The 18,501-nt window shown below is 39.2% G+C and overlaps 1 protein-coding gene and 1 long non-coding RNA gene across 5 annotated transcripts in view; one reads left to right on the top strand and one right to left on the bottom strand.

Moving 5' to 3' along the window:
• The window catches only part of CDH13 (cadherin 13), a 761,603-nt gene that overhangs the window by 235,569 nt on the left and 507,533 nt on the right, over positions 1–18,501 (bottom strand). Inside the window, exon 1 of one of the 4 annotated variants that reach the window (XM_043526211.1) lies at positions 14,186–14,427. The exons of the other annotated variants lie outside the window; for them this stretch is intronic. Within the exon in view, the coding sequence (XP_043382146.1) occupies positions 14,186–14,303 (118 nt within the window). The 5' untranslated portion in view covers positions 14,304–14,427. Of the gene's footprint in view, positions 1–14,185; positions 14,428–18,501 lie in introns of those variants that run through there. 4 annotated transcript variants of the gene reach the window in all.
• Positions 4,329–17,261, top strand: LOC122462544. Its single transcript, XR_006285170.1, has 3 exons — positions 4,329–4,469; positions 8,657–8,660; positions 17,252–17,261. It is a non-coding gene; the product is annotated as an uncharacterized LOC122462544 (long non-coding RNA).

Genomic DNA, 18,501 nt, shown 5'->3' with positions numbered 1-18,501 from the left:
GACAGATGGCTGCATCTGTTTCATTTAAAAAGAGTGAAGCTGAATGCAGGTTAAACTGAGCAGGAGGAACTTTATTAGATCCTGTGTTCTCCTCTGTGGCTTAGCGGCTTTCACCCTAACTTCCTCCACTCCCTCTTTTCCTAGTGTTTCATCAATAACACTCCTTTGACTCCAATTCTACTGATCATGATACAGCATCTAGACACAAACCAGCAGTGGGAAGGAGCAGACAGTGTTGCCTGTTCCCTGCACTGTGTCTAGAAAGCTCCATAGGTTGGTGGGGAGGGAGATATGAGCCAGGCATGTGCATTGCACTTGCCCAGTTAAACCTGTCCAAAGAAAGCAGTAGTTCTTGTAACCTTTACTATACCTTTACACAAAAGGGTGGATTTTAATTTTGATGCATTAAGCTTAGAGAGACACATGGTTACATTCTCACACATACTATTAGGCAATTTATGTGGAAATAGGACAAAATATTCACTTGGCACCTAGCCTAAAAACACCCCCAGATTCTTAAGAATAAGGCTCAATAATTTCCCAGATCAGAAGAGGTCATGGCAACAAGAAGAAACACAACCAGCCATTCGGAACATCTCTTGTTTGAATTGGTCCACCTCTACACCAAAATCACAGCCCCAGCTCAATCCCTTAGAGTATCTGGAAGCAGTAGATGATAAAATGTTTTTCAAGATATTTCTCAGCTGAATAACTGAGGTTTGTTTGGAGGAAATCTGTATGTTGAAGTCTCAACAGCCCTGCTCAAGCTCCCTTGGCATTTTGGTGGATTTTTATTTTAAAACCATTGACAGTTTCAACCTCGGTAAATACTTCAGCTATTTAAGGAAGATGCTGTATGATTTTTAAAATGAGTCTTTTAAGCTACTGTATGAAACGCAAGGTTCAAAATACACAGATGTGTATATATAAAATGGATCAAGTCTGGTAAGTGATATAAACTTCCATGAGAAGAGTCCTGATGTTCTCTCGTGTATGGAATCACCCTACATACAAACTCTCTGAATCCAGCAAATGTAGAGTCAATAGGTGACCATCCCCTGCAAAGATGTGCAACAGGGTCACAATAAAATGCTTTGCCAACTTTGTTTCTTTCCCATGACCTGGTGACTGAAGCAGTTCTCAGGCTCAGATGATGGCAAGAATAGAACTAACACAGAGCTATACACCCTAAAGGAGTGGAGAGGGAGAGGGGCCCACCCAGCTCTTCACAGTAGCCATACTGCAAAGGGGAGCATAGACTGTATCCCGGTAAGAAGAGTTGCAGAGGCCACTTCCTCAGCTTTGCTCCAAGCGTCACTGTGCTCTGCACTGATACATGTCCCTGTAGAGACACAATACAGTCCCTATGTGGCACTGAGTAATGGCAGAACACAGCAGCGGCATTCTTACTTCCTTGGAAGTGATGCATCTTGTGAGTTAGGGGCCTTAAATAACAAATCAAGCTCCTTTAACTTAGCTTGGAATTGATTTACTCTTTATGTCCATGCAGAGAAAATATAGGCATTGGAAAGACTCTGCATGTCATAAAATATCTATGCTATTGATTATGCAACTCCTTAAAATAAAATTAATAATTAAACACAGAACTGCACTATATATCACTGAATGTTAGGAGGCAGTAAGAGATCAAAGTTGTGTACAATTAATCACTGTCTCGTTTAAATAAACACACACACACAGTCTTCTGTGCTCAGGTCCACAAAAAGTATGTATAGTTAAATGCTATAAACTAGCAATAAGAACAAATAGCAATAAACAGATAAAAATGCTACATATTTATCTTTTCATTGATTTCAGCTACCCATCCTTCTCAACCTTGTCTACATTTAAGTCCAAATTAAAGTCTCAGTTCTTTCATGCTGCTTACAGTGAACTGAATTGAACTGTGTATGAGAAATCCCTATGTGTTGTTATCCTTTTCTTAGCCTCTGTCCACCAGTCAATCTGTCTTTAAACTGTAAGTTCCTAATGGCAGGGACCATCTCTTCTTGAATGTCAAGAAAGCATCTAGCACATCATGGGGCAGATCCATAATTGATGTTAACTGTCCTAGTTTCATTGACTGGGGTCCAGGAAGGATCTGACACACAGAAATTATGCCAGCTCTATGTGAGAATCAGACTCCCAAACAAAAAACTGACTTCATTATAACTTACACCACCTGAGGATCTGTCCTGTGAAGCACAAAATAAATAGGCCTTCATCCTGCTTCCATTGAAGAGAATGGAAAAATGGAGCAGAATCAGATAAATAATGAATAAATATTTTCATTTCCTCTTTCTCCTTTCAGACTTAAGGCAATGTGAAGTTCTTAGTAATATATGCAATAATTTTAAAGACAATATTTCATACAATTTAAGTATTAAAATGTGCTCAAGCATATCCTTTCAGGCTATATTTGCTCTCAACTATAGATCTGATGGCAGCCATATGAAACACTGTATTCTAGTTTTAAAAGGTATCACATTGCAGGATCAAATCCATAACTATTTGAAAAAGGGTTTTTCCATGCAAGACCTCAGCTAGAAAAAGCAGGGACACTATACATTCTTGTGATGTATTTGTTTCTTTCCCCACAGGCTTATTTGAGATCTTGTGGCTTGTGAATTTGAACTGTAAGCCTTCAAACTAATCATTCAAGTAACTCAAGGTCAGAACTCAAGTATCTCTCTTTGCCTCTTAGATACTTGCTAGTAGTATCTTTCTTTGACACTGTCATGCAATTAGATGAGATTGTCTTTGTCTTTATCCTTTTGACATGAGATTTATATAATTCATGAGACGAGGAAAGGAAGGTTTCCATCAGAACAATATTATTTTGGTGTCTGACTTTTCTCACCATAACTTCCTTCAGAAAAATTGAACCCGATAATTTTTAAAAGTTACTGACTTTGATAGACTTTTAAACACAATTATTTTATGTCTGTTTATCCAAAAAGAAGAACCAGTGACAGTTATGGTATAATAGTGAGTCACAATGATTTATATCTATGGATTAAGTGTCACATTTGAAAAATAGCAGTTTAAATCATATATTTATGTCAGACTTTGAAAACCGAGGTGGAGATATGCCAACTAAATGTACCAAAGTCAAATGAAGCTATCCATACATTTTTGCTATTTTACAAAAAACATGCATTAAATTGCTCTATTCAGAAACTTTTCTGAATTTTATAATATTTTATTCAAATATACTGCTTTGAAGAAAGAGATGTAATAGGGCTAATTTTGATTTCCTTTGCATTGTGTATATCCACTGACATAAACTGAGTTACTTCTGATTTTCAGCTGTCTGAGATCAACATTAAATCACACAGTTAATTTGCATTAGTAAGTACAGTAACTCCTCGCTTAACGTTGTAGTTATGCTCCTGAAAAATGCTTCTTTAAGCAAAACAATGTTAAGCGAATCCAATTTCTCCATAAGAATTAACGTAAATAGTGGGGGTTAGGTTCCAGGGAAATGTTTCACCAGACAAAAGAGATTATATATATATTTACACACACACACACACACACACAAAGTTTTAAATCAACAATTTAATGCTGCACACAGCAATGATGATTGTGAAGCTTGGTTGAGGTGGTGGAGTCAGAGGGTGGGATATTTCCCAGGGAATGCCTTGCTGCTAAATGATGAACTAACACTCAGCTAAGCCCTCCTGGATTAACACATTGTTGTTAATGTAGCCTCACACTCTACAAGGCAGCACGGATAGAGGGAGGAGAGACAACAGACGCATGGCAGTGGGTGCAGACATTCCCTGCAGAAACTGAACATGATGATGAACCCGCACTCTCCCACTGGAGTGCACCACTCCCTCCACTTTCCAAAGTGCTGGGGAGGGGGTGAGTGTGAGTGTGTGTGAGAGAGAGAGAGAGACGCATTGCCCCTTTAAGCATGCTGACCCTACTCTAAGTACACTGCCTTTTAAAGTAGATCAGCAATTTGAGACAGCAGCTGCTGCCAGCAAGCTCCCTCCATCCTGAGCCCTGTCGTGTCCCCCACTCTGCTCTGTGGAGATGGGGTACAAAAGCAGGGTGGGGGAGGGGGACACCCTGACATCAGTGCCCCCCCATCACCACCCTCTGCACAGCAAGCAGGAGGCTCCTGGGAACAGCTGCAAGGCAGAGGGCAGGAGCAGCACATGGTGGTAGGGGAAGGGACACTGGCACTGCCCGGCAATTGATAGCCTGCTGAGCAGCTGCCACACAGGGAACTTAGGGGAGCTGATAAGGGGGCTGCCACCCCTCCCCCCCGGTTCCAAGCCCCCACCAGCTCGCTCCAAGGAGCTGCTTTTCCTGCAAGCAGTGGACAAAGCAGGCAGCTGCCAAATTAAGTTATAAGGGAGTATTGTGCAACTTGAAACAAGCATGTTCCCTAATTGATCAGCGACATAACAATGAAACAACATTAACCGGGATGACATAAAGTGAGGAGTTACTGAGTTATTGTAGTGGGCAGTAAATTTTAAAAGAATTTCTCAATCATTTTGAGCAAGCTTTCCTGGCATGAAAGCCCCCAATTAAGATAGAATAAAAACAAATGAACCCAAGAAAGTGTCAGCAAACTATGTTTATTCATAGTAGGGAGAGTTTTTTTCAGTAGCCAATTAATGATGAGGTGGTAACGTTGCCAAAAGACAGAAAAATGCAGCTGTCAACACTCCAGCACCGTGTGACATGTTACTGTGGGGTGTCATCACCTAAAGTAAGCACTAAAGAAGACGCTGACCTCCTGATTTTCTACTGTAAGCATGATGCCGAACAAACACATTCCTCGATTCTAGTTTTCTGGCACGAGAACTTTAGTTAATAAAGCCCCACCCAACTTCCCTCACGCCCCTGCAAACCTTACGGCTCTGTGGAGACTATCGTATCTTGCTATGTAAAAGGCTCAAGGGCTAGGAATGGCTTCATTCCTTGAGAGAATTTCGTCTGAGAGTGGGAAATGTCAGCTTCCACTGAAAAGTAACAGATGCTCTATAATTTTACTACGACATTTCAGTAATGGAAAAGCAACTCTTGTGTTTCAGCTTGCATTTGCATTAAACAAATTAAGCAGCTTTTGCCAATACGCAACTTTAGCATTACGTTACTGACCTCCATACAACACTAAGATTACTCCCTCGGTCTCATGTACCATGAAATATCCTCATCTCCTAAGAAGTAGTCCATTCAGCTACGCTATTGAATCAAACTCACTAACAGGAAATAAAATGGCTGCTCATAAATTATCTTAAATAGAAGTTGAGCTTATGCAGCACCTTTCAGTTTCAGGCCCCAAACAAATAATACTGTAGGCTTATTTTATTCCACTCACCTCCAAAGATTTTACTGTGCTTTAAAATATTAAGCACCCTTCAGATTTTCAGATCATGATGGAGCTTGCTTTTACTCATAAGTGATGATTACAAAATTATTACTGTTATGATGGTGAACTATGATGCCAAAGCACTTGCCTCTTTTGCATTGAACTTGTGCAAAGAAATATAACATGACATGAGAGTTGCTAACAGAATATGTAAGTTGCCTATGTCAGCCTGAGCGGAATACATGCATCATGGTGCCTACAGAACCGTGCCTGCCAAAATTCTCTTTTTCCACCACTTGGATAATGATTCTGCTGATGGCACTGAAGCCTGAAACAGATATTAATGCTGGAAGCAACATTCACACCTAGCTTCTAAGCTAAAAAAAATGAAAGTGCTTTGACATTCTTCTCTTAGTCACAGTCTATAAATCAGGTTTCAGAGTAACAGCCGTGTTAGTCTGTATTCGCAAAAAGAAAAGGAGTACTTGTGGCACCTTAGAGACTAACCAATTCATTTGAGCATAAGCTTTCGTGAGCTACAGCTCACTTCATCGGATGCATACTGTGGAAAATACAGAAGATGTTTTTATACACACAAACCATGAAAAATGGGTGTTTATCACTACAAAAGGTTTTCTCTCCCCCCACACCGCTCTCCTGCTGGTAATAGCTTATGTAAAGTGATCACTCTCCTTACAATGTGTATGATAATCAAGGTGGGCCATTTCCAGCACAAATCCAGGTTTTCTCCCCATCCCCCCCCCCCCCCCCCCACAAACCCACTCTCCTGTAGGTAATAGCTTATTTAAAGTGATCACTCTCCTTACAATGTGTATGATAATCAAGGTGGGCCATTTCCAGCACAAATCCAGGGTTTAACAAGAACGTCTGAGGAACGGGGGTGGTGGGTGAGGTGGGAGTGTTAAGTGAAGTGTTACAACTACAATACCCACCTGTGGAAGTGAAGAAACAGATTGATAGAGCCAGAAGAGTTCCCAGAAGTCATCTACTACAGGACAGGCCTAACAAAGAAAATAACAGAACGCCACTAGCCGTCACCTTCAGCCCCCAACTAAAACCCCTCCAACACATTATCAAGGATCTACAACCTATCCTGAAGGATGACCCAACACTCTCACAAATCTTGGCAGACAGGGCAGTCCTTGCCTACAGACAGTCCCCCAACCTGAAGCGAATACTCACCAGCAACCACATACCACACAACAGAACCACTAACCCAGGAACCTATCCTTGCAACAAAGCCTGTTGCCAACTGTGCCCACATATCTATTCAGGGGACACCAGCACAGGGCCTAATAACATCAGCCACACTATCAGAGGCTCGTTCACCTGCACATCTACCAATGTGATATATGCCATCATGTGCCAGCAATGCCCCTCTACCATGTACATTGGTCAAACTGGACAGTCTCTACGTAAAAGAATAAATGGACACAAATCAGATGTCAAGAATTATAACATTCATAAACCAGTCGGAGAACACTTCAATCTCTTTGGTCACGCAATTACAGACATGAAAGTTGCGATATTACAACAGAAAAACTTCAAAACCAGACTCCAGCAGGAGACTGCTGAATTGGAATTCATTTGCAAATTGGATACAATTAACTTAGGCTTGAATAGAGACTGGGAGTGGCTAAGTCATTATGCAAGGTAACCTACTTCCCCTTGTTTTTTCCTAACACCCCCCCGCTTCCCCCCGCCCCCGTTCCTCAGACTTTCTTGTTAAACCCTGGATTTGTGCTGGAAATGGCCCACCTTGATTATCATACACATTGTAAGGAGAGTGATCACTTTACATAAGCTATTACCAGCAGGAGAGCGGTGTGGGGGGAGAGAAAACCTTTTGTAGTGATAAACACCCATTTTTTCATGGTTTGTGTGTATAAAAACATTTTCTGTATTTTCCACAGTATGCATCCGATGAAGTGAGCTGTAGCTCACGAAAGCTTATGCTCAAATAAATTGGTTAGTCTCTAAGGTGCCACAAGTCCTCCTTTTCTTTTTGCAGGCTATAAATCGGGACTTTCTTTTGTAAAATTAGCAGACAGTAGATGATACACATGGTACTGCTGGAGTTTCTCATTTAATTTATCACTCCTAATGTCAGTTTGTAATATCACTTATTTGCAGCCCACTTATGAAACAACCCTGCTATGCTAACTCCAGCAGGGTGCATAAAAGAATTAGAAGAAAAAATTCCAAATGTTCTACCTGCATTTTACTTTATGGAATCTAGTGTATGAATCTGCATATTGTGCTTCCTCTACATATAACCACACTTTTCTAGTTTGAACAACAATCCTCTAGAGAGCAGAAAAAAGGTTGTACCATGAATAATTTAATGGGATTTGACTTATTATAGCTTCTTTTGAAAATACTGGTTTTAAACAAGGTATTGGGCATTTGGAAAAATACGCCTCTGCACAATATCCTGCAGTAGCACGTGACATTCCATTGTGACCTGATGGAACTCCAGGGAAATGGTATTCGTGCACAAGGTGCTAGAATCTCGGTGAAAACAAAAATGAAAACAAATATGTTCACAATTTGATCATATTTTATATAAAGGTTACATTTATACATAGTTTATAAAGGGTGAATAAGTGATTAATAGATGCTATAAACATAAGTAGTATATATTATAGATGGCAATTAGCAGATCAGTTGAACATGATATAGATGCTTATAATCTGGTGACCTCTTGGATTCTATAATAAATAATAATTTATTAACCATTTATTAACATCTATTACTTACCTATTAAGCATTTATAAGCTATTTATCTCTGAAACATTAATATAACCTTAATATAAAGCGTGACCCAGAATTCTCTTTCCCTGCCCTAATTGTTCAGCCAACTCTACTAAATTGATATTCGGATAAAAAACAAATATAGAGTGATCACCATTAGAAAGTCAACATTTACTTGTTGTCTTCTGTTTTAAATTCAACATACGGAAACACCTGTCAGTATGTGAGATTATAAATGTTGATTTTAATGGTGACCACTGCAATGTGAATTGTGCTGCAATAACATTAAGTAATCGCACAGGCAAGTTAATAATTTAAGGGTTAACCATATATATGAAATTAAAGCAAAGATTTACTTGAATGTACTGTACTGAAGCAAAGATAAGCATATTTGAATAAGTTGTCCATGTATTATTCTGTGACATGATTGCACTCTGTATAATGCAATGTCAAAATGCATTGTAGGTAATTTCCAGTTATAGGGATATGAGTGATCGTATCTGATCTATATTTATCTTGGAGCAGATTCTGATCTCCCTTCCATAGATTAGTTTCACATAACTGTCAATCCATAACAGTGAAGTTATTTCTGATTTACACCAGTATAAATGAGATCAACATTAGGTCTTTTGTTCACACTGATCTTTATACCTGCTGCAAATCCACGCTGGCTCTGCTCCCTCCATTTGTAATATGCTAACTAAAAACAACAATGGGAATAAAAAGGAGGTACATAGAATACAAACCCTACATTGATCTCTTTTTGTTATAACCCATGTCAATACATCTGCCCCTTCTTGCCTGTGCATCCCCTATACAACTGCCAGGGATGTGGTTTTATCATTTCATCCTCTATAAAGTGCCATATAAATCTATGGTTCTATAAAAATAAAATAAAAATCCTGCCCAAATGCTGGTATCTTCTGGTAAGTCCAGTGGGTTTTTTTTTTGTTTGTTTGTTTTTTGCTTTTAGTACTTTAGACATTTACTTTATTGTCAATACTAAAAATGTAATTGTCTAGTGATGCAAAGAACAGTTACAGAAATAGACACTACCAATGCAAGTTGCTCTATACTGGACAGTTTGATTAACTGTTCATTACCTACAACATATTTAACACCTGACCAGGCTGCCAATTATGATAGTATGGTTGGTTTTTTCTGAGGGAGATTCTGGGAGCTGATTTGAGACCACAAATTTATTGCACACAGGCCAACAAGCAGCCATTGGAATCTAATCAGTATTGACATGGGATGGATTTGAACCAGCAATTCTAGAGATGAAAGGCTGTACAGACTATTATCAATTCTCTGTGCCATTCAATCACCCTACAGATTCTCTTCTAAGTATACAACTTCATCCTAACTGAAACACTACCAGATTTTTCATGGAGCTACAGTACAGCATAGTAAGCATAAAACATTCGAAGAAATATTAAATACAGATACAGCACTTGTACTATTCCTTTTATGCTGCACTAAAAGCAATTAGAACAACAACAAAAATGGTTCTGCTGAAAGATATACCATAATTATTACACAAAAAGTGGAGCAAAACATCATTTTCTCTGCAATTCTGAAAATAGAAAACAACTAAATTGTAAATACTGGATGCTGATACGTTATTGAAACATACAAATGAAACTGTTATGCTAAAATGGTGCAATATCACAACCATATTGTATAAAAGTGATTGCATGGTTTCTTCACACTGTTTACTGAAGTATGTATGTGTGTGCGTTTGTGTGAGAGAGAGAATGGCAACAAATAACTATAAAACATTAGCTATCTAGGGTCCAAGGCATTACAACGAGTGTAACTAATATTGCCATTCTAAAATTTAACACAGAAATGTCTACAGAAAACTAACAAATACTGGAATTCAAAACGGGTTAGTTCATCTGATTTCACCAATTTACGTCAAGCAGGCAAACCAAGAAGACTTAAAGTCCTCCTCCCCCATGGAAAACTGCTTTGTTCTTTATTTTGCATAAACCTGTACTATTCTAGCATGCCTTGTTATCTTGGAATGTTTTCCTGATCAGTCAATTTCCTGTAGCTACATAGAATGTTATGTCAGTCTCAGTAATGAAACACTTTTTAACCAGAAAATGAGAACTTCCAGCATAAGTATACCTGTCACCCAGCAAAATATGTTTTCTTTGCTTTAAATGCTGTCTGTGTCGTAAGTAATAAATTTATGCTTTTGTAACAGAACAAGTGAGACCTCCTAAAAGAGATGGAGACACTTATTTATCTCCTTTAAATGCTGCTTAAACTGTCTGGCTGAAACTGTAAAATAAATAGCCAGGGTGACTTATTTCCAATTTGCACGCTATATCGCCAAGACCCTCCAAGGTATTTAGGCTCCTAACTTCCACTGATTTCCATACCATGAGGATCTGGACCAATGTCAGTATGAAAAAAACACAGCCTCCAAAATAGGAGTTAAAGAAAAGAAGAAAGTAACTAACCACATGCTTGTCTCATGCTTAACAGCCCTGTCTATCATACGTGTTAAGTGTGTTTTGCACCTTCCTTTAGTGTCTGGTCCACATAGAAAATAACATTCCACTACTGCTGCCAGCAAATGAAATTATTCCTTTAGCTCAAGTGGGAGAGACCAGTGCTGTGGTGGTGAATATGTAACCCACACACCTCCTGGGTGTAGTGTTCTGTCCCATTGTGTGTGTGTGTGTGTGTGTGTGAGTGTGTGTGAGTGTGAGAGAGAGAGAGAGAGAGAGAGAGAGTCTGCTTTACAGCCTTAGCTAGCAGCCAGTTGCGATAGAGGCTCATGCACTAAGCTCCTGATGTCCCTGGTTCAATCCTGCCTGCCGCCAACCGGGGTCTGTCGGTGTTACAAATATACATGGTGCTAATCCTCCAGGTGACTGGCTAAACTTGCTGCTAGCCGCACACAGCTCTGCACTTATATAGGACTTGATTCTGCATGCTGAGTGGACCTTATTGCTTTTATGTCAATGGGAGTGTTCCTATGAGTTAGAGCTACTCCATGGGAGAAATCCTAACTCCATTGAAGCTAATAGGAACTGACTTCAAGAGGGCCAGGATTTCACCCAATGGCAGTAAGGATTGTAGAACTACATCCACAAGTGGGGCCAACAAAGCGGGATTGCACTTGCTGGATGGGTGTGGCTATGGTATTTCCTCTACCTGTAAATTAAGTAGCAGTGGGAAAAAAACAACCAGCATTGTGGCCCTGGGTGTTGGAGCATGTCCCATAACTCTGCATTTGTCTGTGGTGCATCGGTGAGATACAGACCTCAATTTTGATGCAACCATGCTATTAATAAAACTACTGATGTGTTTTTGTTCGGTTATGGCAAACCTGTCTGAGTCTTCACTGAATATTAAAATATAGTATGTTGTAGCCAGACTGCTTGAAAATGTATCAATACCTCTTAGCTTGTTATGTTACAAAAAGAAAATCAAAGAACTTGCAGGAGGTTTTTGTTCTGTCACCATGGACAAGCAAATGTCAGGAACATAATTCTGCTTAGCAATAAAACTGTGTTTATGACCCCTGTGAGTGTTATACAAACTCAGAAAAGCTGCATTTAAAACTTTACCTTGCTTTAACGTTTATGCTATTTTTCTTGTGCTATATTTAAAAGGTACGTTGCTTATTGCAATTTGTACTTTCTACAAAATATTTAATAGAAGTTCAATTTCTGAAATAGACAGATTGTAGCTCTAAGAGTCTTGGGTCAAGAGACAAACCCCTACGAGTGTCTTCTCTAGACTAGGACTTTTCTCTTTGTAGTCAAGGCAAGTCTGATTCAACTGTAATCGCTATATCAAGAATACAAGGTATGTACACATTCATGTTTTAGTGTAAAGTCCTGTAGGGTGTGTTATCTAAAAGGTAAACAAATCTACACAAAAATCTAGAAATATTCTTATTGAAATAACTTTTATAATTACTCTGAAAACTTTGTTCAGAAAACCCGCTTGGAAATGTGTATAGTTGGAAATATTTAAACCTTTTGTTTTTTTCTTAAAATCAGTGGTTCTCAAACATTTTGTATTGGTGACCCTTTCACACAGAAAACCTCTGAGTGTGACCCTCCCCCCTTATAAATTAAAAACAAGGGCTTTTAAGTTTTTGGGTGCTTGGGGCTTACAGTCCCCATTTATGGCAGGGCTCACGACCCCCATGTAACCACCTTGGGGTTGCAGCCCTCCAGTTTGAAAACCCCTGCTTAAAATCTTAGTGGAATGCATACTTGAAAATATGTTAGCTAAATGCAAACTTCCTAATAATATTGCTATGTGAATGGTAAAATGCATTAAGTACCAAAATAAAATCTAATGATCTTGCTAAACTAATTACTAATTTAAGAAGATATTTAAGTATAGAATATTTATATTAATGGAGGGAATAAATTAATGACTGGCAGTGCTCAACAATGCCTCATCCAACTCAGGAAGATACACAGAATCATTCCTCCAAAAATTGTTATAGAGAATCCCCAACTTCTTTAATAACTATATAAGCTAAAGAGTTTTTAAGGGTTATTTAATGTCCAGAGACTGTTTTGAGAACAAAAAAAATATGAGGAATAGGAATGTTTTGACTTTTTGAGAACAGAATTTCATTTCCTGTTGAACTCTAATAAAATTGAAGGAATGCCTAAGAAAATGAACTCAATAAATAAAGAGTAAAAAACACAAAACATCTGTGAAGATGTTCTAAGAATCTCCCACTACAAAGACAAAGGAACTATAACCATCAAGAGAGAATTATAACCCTAATGAACATATGTATTAACAAACTACATATTCATAACACGGAGATGCTCCTAAGGACATCCCCAAAGTCATGGAGCCAATGAAAGGGTGACAACAACAAACTATGAAACTAAACAAGCCGAAGAGGTGTTTTCTCCTATAATTTCATAGAAATAGGAAGGAGGAGACTAAAAATAAAACAACCCAACACCTCGGAAGTGAGCACCCCCCCACACACATTCTCTGCTACCCTACTTAAACTGTAAACATTCATCAACTATTCCTGTCCATCTCTACAAGCAAGCTGCCACAACAGCTAAGAAAAACAGAAAAGCTTCAAGAAGAAACCTATCCAAGGAAATTTCCCCAAGACTTCAACATGTATTGGGGAAAGAACGTTAACTAAAACACTGCCAAGGGATTAGATTTAACACTCTAGTCATTATTTTAATTGGAAAATGAAAATGTTTCTGTAACTTAAAATATTAACAGCTTCTCTTGCTAATCATCAAGTGATTAGACTATGTATTCCTGGAGAAGAGGTAGAGCTAAATGCTGGTAAACAGAGAAACAGAGGGATTTAATTGGATTTAAGATTCTTAATATCGGTTAATTGGTCTTCTCAAGACAGAAAAAGCTATTTAAGAACGCAGTAACTAATTTAAATATTTTTTTCAATTTCATCCGATTTAGTTAAACTTGCTTAACTTGCCCAGTTATAAACTGGATGGCTATTAATAATAACCAACTGGATCCACCAGTCCTTAAAATTCTCTTGCCCATTTACAAACCTTCTTAGTTATCTAAAGATAGATTAAAACTGACTTTATGATAATTTGGGAAACAAGACTTTGGTTGCAATTTTCCCAGAGAAAAGTGCCTCACCAAAGGTGGGCCTACTCTCAAAGGTGTAATCTCTGCTAAAAGCTCCGTATTGAGAGACATACAGAAGAAGCTATAACAGAAGTAATCATTTTATCATTTGTGTTCTGTCATTTGTTTCTATTTTTAACATTTTCTTTCTCTTCCTTTAATAATTAAACACCCATAGTTAATATCTTCTAAGGTAGGTAAAAAACACCTGTGTCTAAAATAGTTGGAGTCACACTCCTGCATTGATAGTAATAGAATTAATTAGTAAGAAATGGCTGACTATATCTTGTTTCTCTAAAGTACATAGCTTTAGTCATTTTTAAAATAAATTATTTAGCATCTAACAATTTAAAATTACTCCCTTTACACCTCACAAAGCTCTCAATTGTTATATCTAAATTCCCCCATACAACCTCCAAGAAAACTGAAAATGGAGTGTTCTCCTCATACCTTTAGAATTAGGGTGAAGAAAGTGATCTCCAAGTCTGGAGGGAATTTTTCTGGAGGTAGGGGTCTCTTCCCAAGTCCATAGAGAAAGTTGATGAGAAGGGGCTGGAGGCAGTTGCATGCCCAGACTGGAGTGTATTTATGGCAGAGAGAGCTGTTGAGAGTGGGGAATGCGAGCTGCCTTGCTAACAGAAAGCCACAGAGCATGCTCAAAGATTCTGATCCAGCAAAGCACTTACTCATATGCAGTCAAAGTCAACAGGGTCTGTATTCCAAGCAGAAAGGGCTATAAGGTTTTGAGCCAAAGTCCCCTAGAGTCCAAGGGAGTGAGGCCCTATGTGCAGAAATATTGTGAAGACTGATGCAAGCGAAGTTACAAGCAGGGACACTGAAACTGACCCCCTTAAAAGAGCCAATGATTTTACTGGTTTTTTGACAGTCAAAATTATTTATTCTTGCTTAGGTTTTATAGGCTACTTCATCAGATTAAAAAAAAGGAATGCATGAAACATGGTTGATGTGATCAATTCAAGAGGCATGCAAAGTCATATTGTACCATGAACCACTGCATTCTAATGTATCGTGTGATTGGGTATTGGTCTCTTAATCTAGAATGGCTGGAGTTGCACAAAATGAAAAATGTTCACTTCATTCTGTGCACCAGGCAGGGGGAGACAAGGTCAGAGGCTTTAGAAGGAAACACAATCCTCTTCAAATCTATCAGCATGAAACCAACAGACAAATGAAACAGTTATGGTCTCTCTTACCTTTGGACATATAGAGAAGGCTGTTGCTTTGGCAGGTTTCAACCTTTTCCTAATAAAGTAACTACAAAAAATATCCCACTTCCCCAAAATGCTCATAAGTAAGGTTTTGTCACGGTGCCACCTCTCCTGACATGAAGTAAATTTCTTTCATTGAAGGAAGGATGGAATGACAGATGGAGAGACTGAGATTCCAGTTCTTTGGGGCAGGGGCTGAAATGTTGTATATGTTTATACAATGCCTAGCATCATTGGGCCCAACGTGGTGCTACGGAAATATAATTGCTAAATAAATACTACTATCTCTATTAATAATAATGCCATACCCGGATCGTTATTCTGATTAGTTTTTGATGAGTATATATATAAAATGTGGTTTCATCAATTACTTTGTTCTTTTCTAATTTTCATTTTATTCCACTGTTTATTAGAACTGTGCACTCATGAAAATGGTACTTAAAAAGAATAATGGAAGTTAAAGATTGATAAAACTGATTAGATTATCAAATGTAAGCCCGTGTTGTTACTAAATTATTCTCTTATTCTTTCCAGTTTCAAAGGGTGGGAACTTGCAGTACTTCCTTTAATAGATATTTCCATTAGCAACAACAATGTCCTATTCAGCCTACATTTTTCTTGGCTTATTCTCACTTAAGAAATAAATATAAGGGTCCGTGGGATTAGATCCCAGATTTGCAGTGCCTGGGACAGCTGACATTCCCACATTGCCACTGGGAGGTTCCAAGGAGCACTCTGGAGATTGGGTACTGCAAGAAGAGCTGTGTCCAGAGCCAAAGCATCCTGTGGTCTTCTGATTGGCCACTGCTCACTATTTAACCCTGGAGGATGCCCCAGGAAGTTGTCTAGGCAACCATGCAAATGTCTGTCTTGCTGCAACTCCAGACCTCACCTTGCTTTCTGATCTCTAGTCTCTGACCCCAGCCTGACTCTGACCCTGACTCTTGTTCCTGATTCCAGCCTGGTAACTATCTCTGATCTCCCACTCTAACCTGACTTCCTGATCCCAGCTCTAGCAATTACTCTGATCCCTGCTTGCTGACTACCACCACGTGGCCATCCTTGACATGTGGACACCATCACAGCCGTGACTGCTCAGCCAGACCACCTATTTCCAGGTCCCTTACAGTGAGGAAGGTATTTTTGAGTAGCTAGTGACTGCCTGTGAAAGCTGAGGTCCCAAGGCACAACACAGGTTGCCATGTGAAACCACACTGTCTACTTCTTTTCCTCCACTGTTTTCTTTTTCAGGAAAGTTGCAGTCACTTGCACTTCAAGTATGCCATAAATACTTTATCCTTCTTCCACACATGAGGATTGTAATAACCGACCCCATTGAACCACACTCCTTAGGTGCTTTAATTCTTTAACATTTGTTTACTGGGTTGGGCTTTGGGTATGTGTAGTTCTGTGCTGGAGGGGATGGCAAACAGCTCCAAGGATCATATTTTCAATACTTAGAATATTGAGAACCAAGGGTCAACTCAGAACTTCATCCAAACAATATAGATGCTTTGGCCTCAATCCTGAGCTGCACCAAGTTGATGCTCAGGGCTGCAAAAGAGAGTGGGCATACGGATGGAGATAGAATGGAACTACAGCACCCACTCCAGCTCCCCCAGTGTAAGTTACCACAGTCAAAGAGCTGCTCTAAAAGCAACCGCATCTGGAGCTCCACCTCACTCAACTACCACCTTTGACACATACCCTATGCTGAGCAAAATGTGCGAGACAGAGAGCTGGCTACATCAAACTTACACAAGGATCCCCCTACCCCAGAACAGAATCTTCAGCTTTCAATCCAGGGAAGCATTGTGACTGCTTTGTGTTACCTCAGCCTCTGTAAGACTTTAATAGCCAAGGTCCTCTCCTGCCTGTTTGGGAATGAAAGAACTTTTTGAAAACAGAAGACATTTGCACCAAGGTCTTCTTTAGCTACGTCCCATCTCTTCACTTTGATGCAGTGTCCTATCTGTTGACTGTACACCTGGCCACTGCCCTCCAGCCTAGAGGCTGCAACAGTATGGTAATTTCTGCATTTATCTAATGTGTAAATTGCTGTGATGTACTATAGTAAATAAAAATAAGTTATTCTGCAGAGTTCCCTAAATATCTTTCAATAAACATCTTTCTGCCATAAGAAATAGCTTATCTTCTGTGGATCACAGGAAAACTTCAGAGTAACAACAAATAAAATAGGCAATACAGAAAGAGACAAATTGGTCACAGAGAAAATTGTACCCTCATGTTCCAGAGGATGGACACATGGGACTAAATCCAGACACAGGGAAGAAAATTTGGACTTCAGAAATGTTTGTCACCCAGCTCTCGATCTATCCCTGTTAGCTATATAGGCACAACATGGTTCTCTCTAAGCACGTCACCTACCATGTAATGGCATGCCAAGAGGTGTTTGTTCTACGCCAGCCAGAACATACTTTCAAACTCTTGAGTTTCATTTCCTAGGAGCAGTGGTGAAGAACATATCAGCACTGATATAAATATTATGCTTCCTATGCAGAGCCAGGGCAATCCTATGAAGGCTCTGTGGCTAAAACCACCGAAATTAAATTTTGATCTGAATATATAACCCAAATAGAGTAGAACACTTTGATTGACTGCTGGCTCTCTGTGCTCCTTGTAGTTAGCTGTCTATGAGATACAATTTAGGGTCCATCTACACTGCATCTAGGAGGGAGCCCGTGTTCACAGACTTGTGGTAGCAGGGCTTCCACTACCATGGTAAAAATAGCTTTGTAGGTGGCGCTTTGATATTGCAGAGCAGGCAGGAGCTTGGGCTGTGACGCTCCCCCCGCCATGTTTCAGAGCCCAAGCTCCAACATCTACACAGCTGTTTTTAGTGCACTCATGTGAGCCCCACTACCAGAAGTGGGTGGACCTTGGCTCCAAGGCTCACTCCCAGACACAGTGCAGACTCGCCCTTAAAGATCAGGGGAGAAATAATTAATATTGTGCTCATCGAAGCCCTGGTTTCTTTGATCCATACAGAGAGAAGTCTGGTGTTGGATGCTTGGGAGTGGCAGAACATCTAATGCCATATGTGATGAATTTCTGAAGATCCAAACAGACGGATGCTTTTGTTACACTTCCTGCATTGTCTCTAGAAAAACTGTTAGTATAAAAGAACTATATATTTTTTCCCTAAGGTTGATTAACTAGCTTTTTTCCAATAAAATGACTTCCCCGTAGGAGAAGATTTAACATTTCTTTAATGCAGTCTTCATCCTTTCCCATTGATTTTGGCTTCATTAAATATGAAAACGAGAGTTTACTCTTTACAACAGATATCACTTTTTTGCATAAGTGACTAAATGTTTGCCTCTGTGTGCTTTGCTCTGAGGGAGAAGCATGAACTAATATATACTTTTATACAGTAGTTTGAAAAAAAAAAAAAATCACATCTGGCAAAGGAACTATAGACACAATTCACAGGGAAAATACACTCCAGTGACATGGCGAAGGAGCAGCAAGAACAAAAATTCTGGCAGAAATCACTATGGCAACCTAGGTAATTTT

Source organism: Chelonia mydas, chromosome 12 (genome assembly GCF_015237465.2).
Source record: "Chelonia mydas isolate rCheMyd1 chromosome 12, rCheMyd1.pri.v2, whole genome shotgun sequence".
NCBI classification, from domain to species: domain Eukaryota; kingdom Metazoa; phylum Chordata; order Testudines; family Cheloniidae; genus Chelonia; species Chelonia mydas.
The sequence above is the reverse complement of the archived record's forward strand: the minus strand, read 5'-3'. Positions and strand labels throughout refer to the sequence as shown.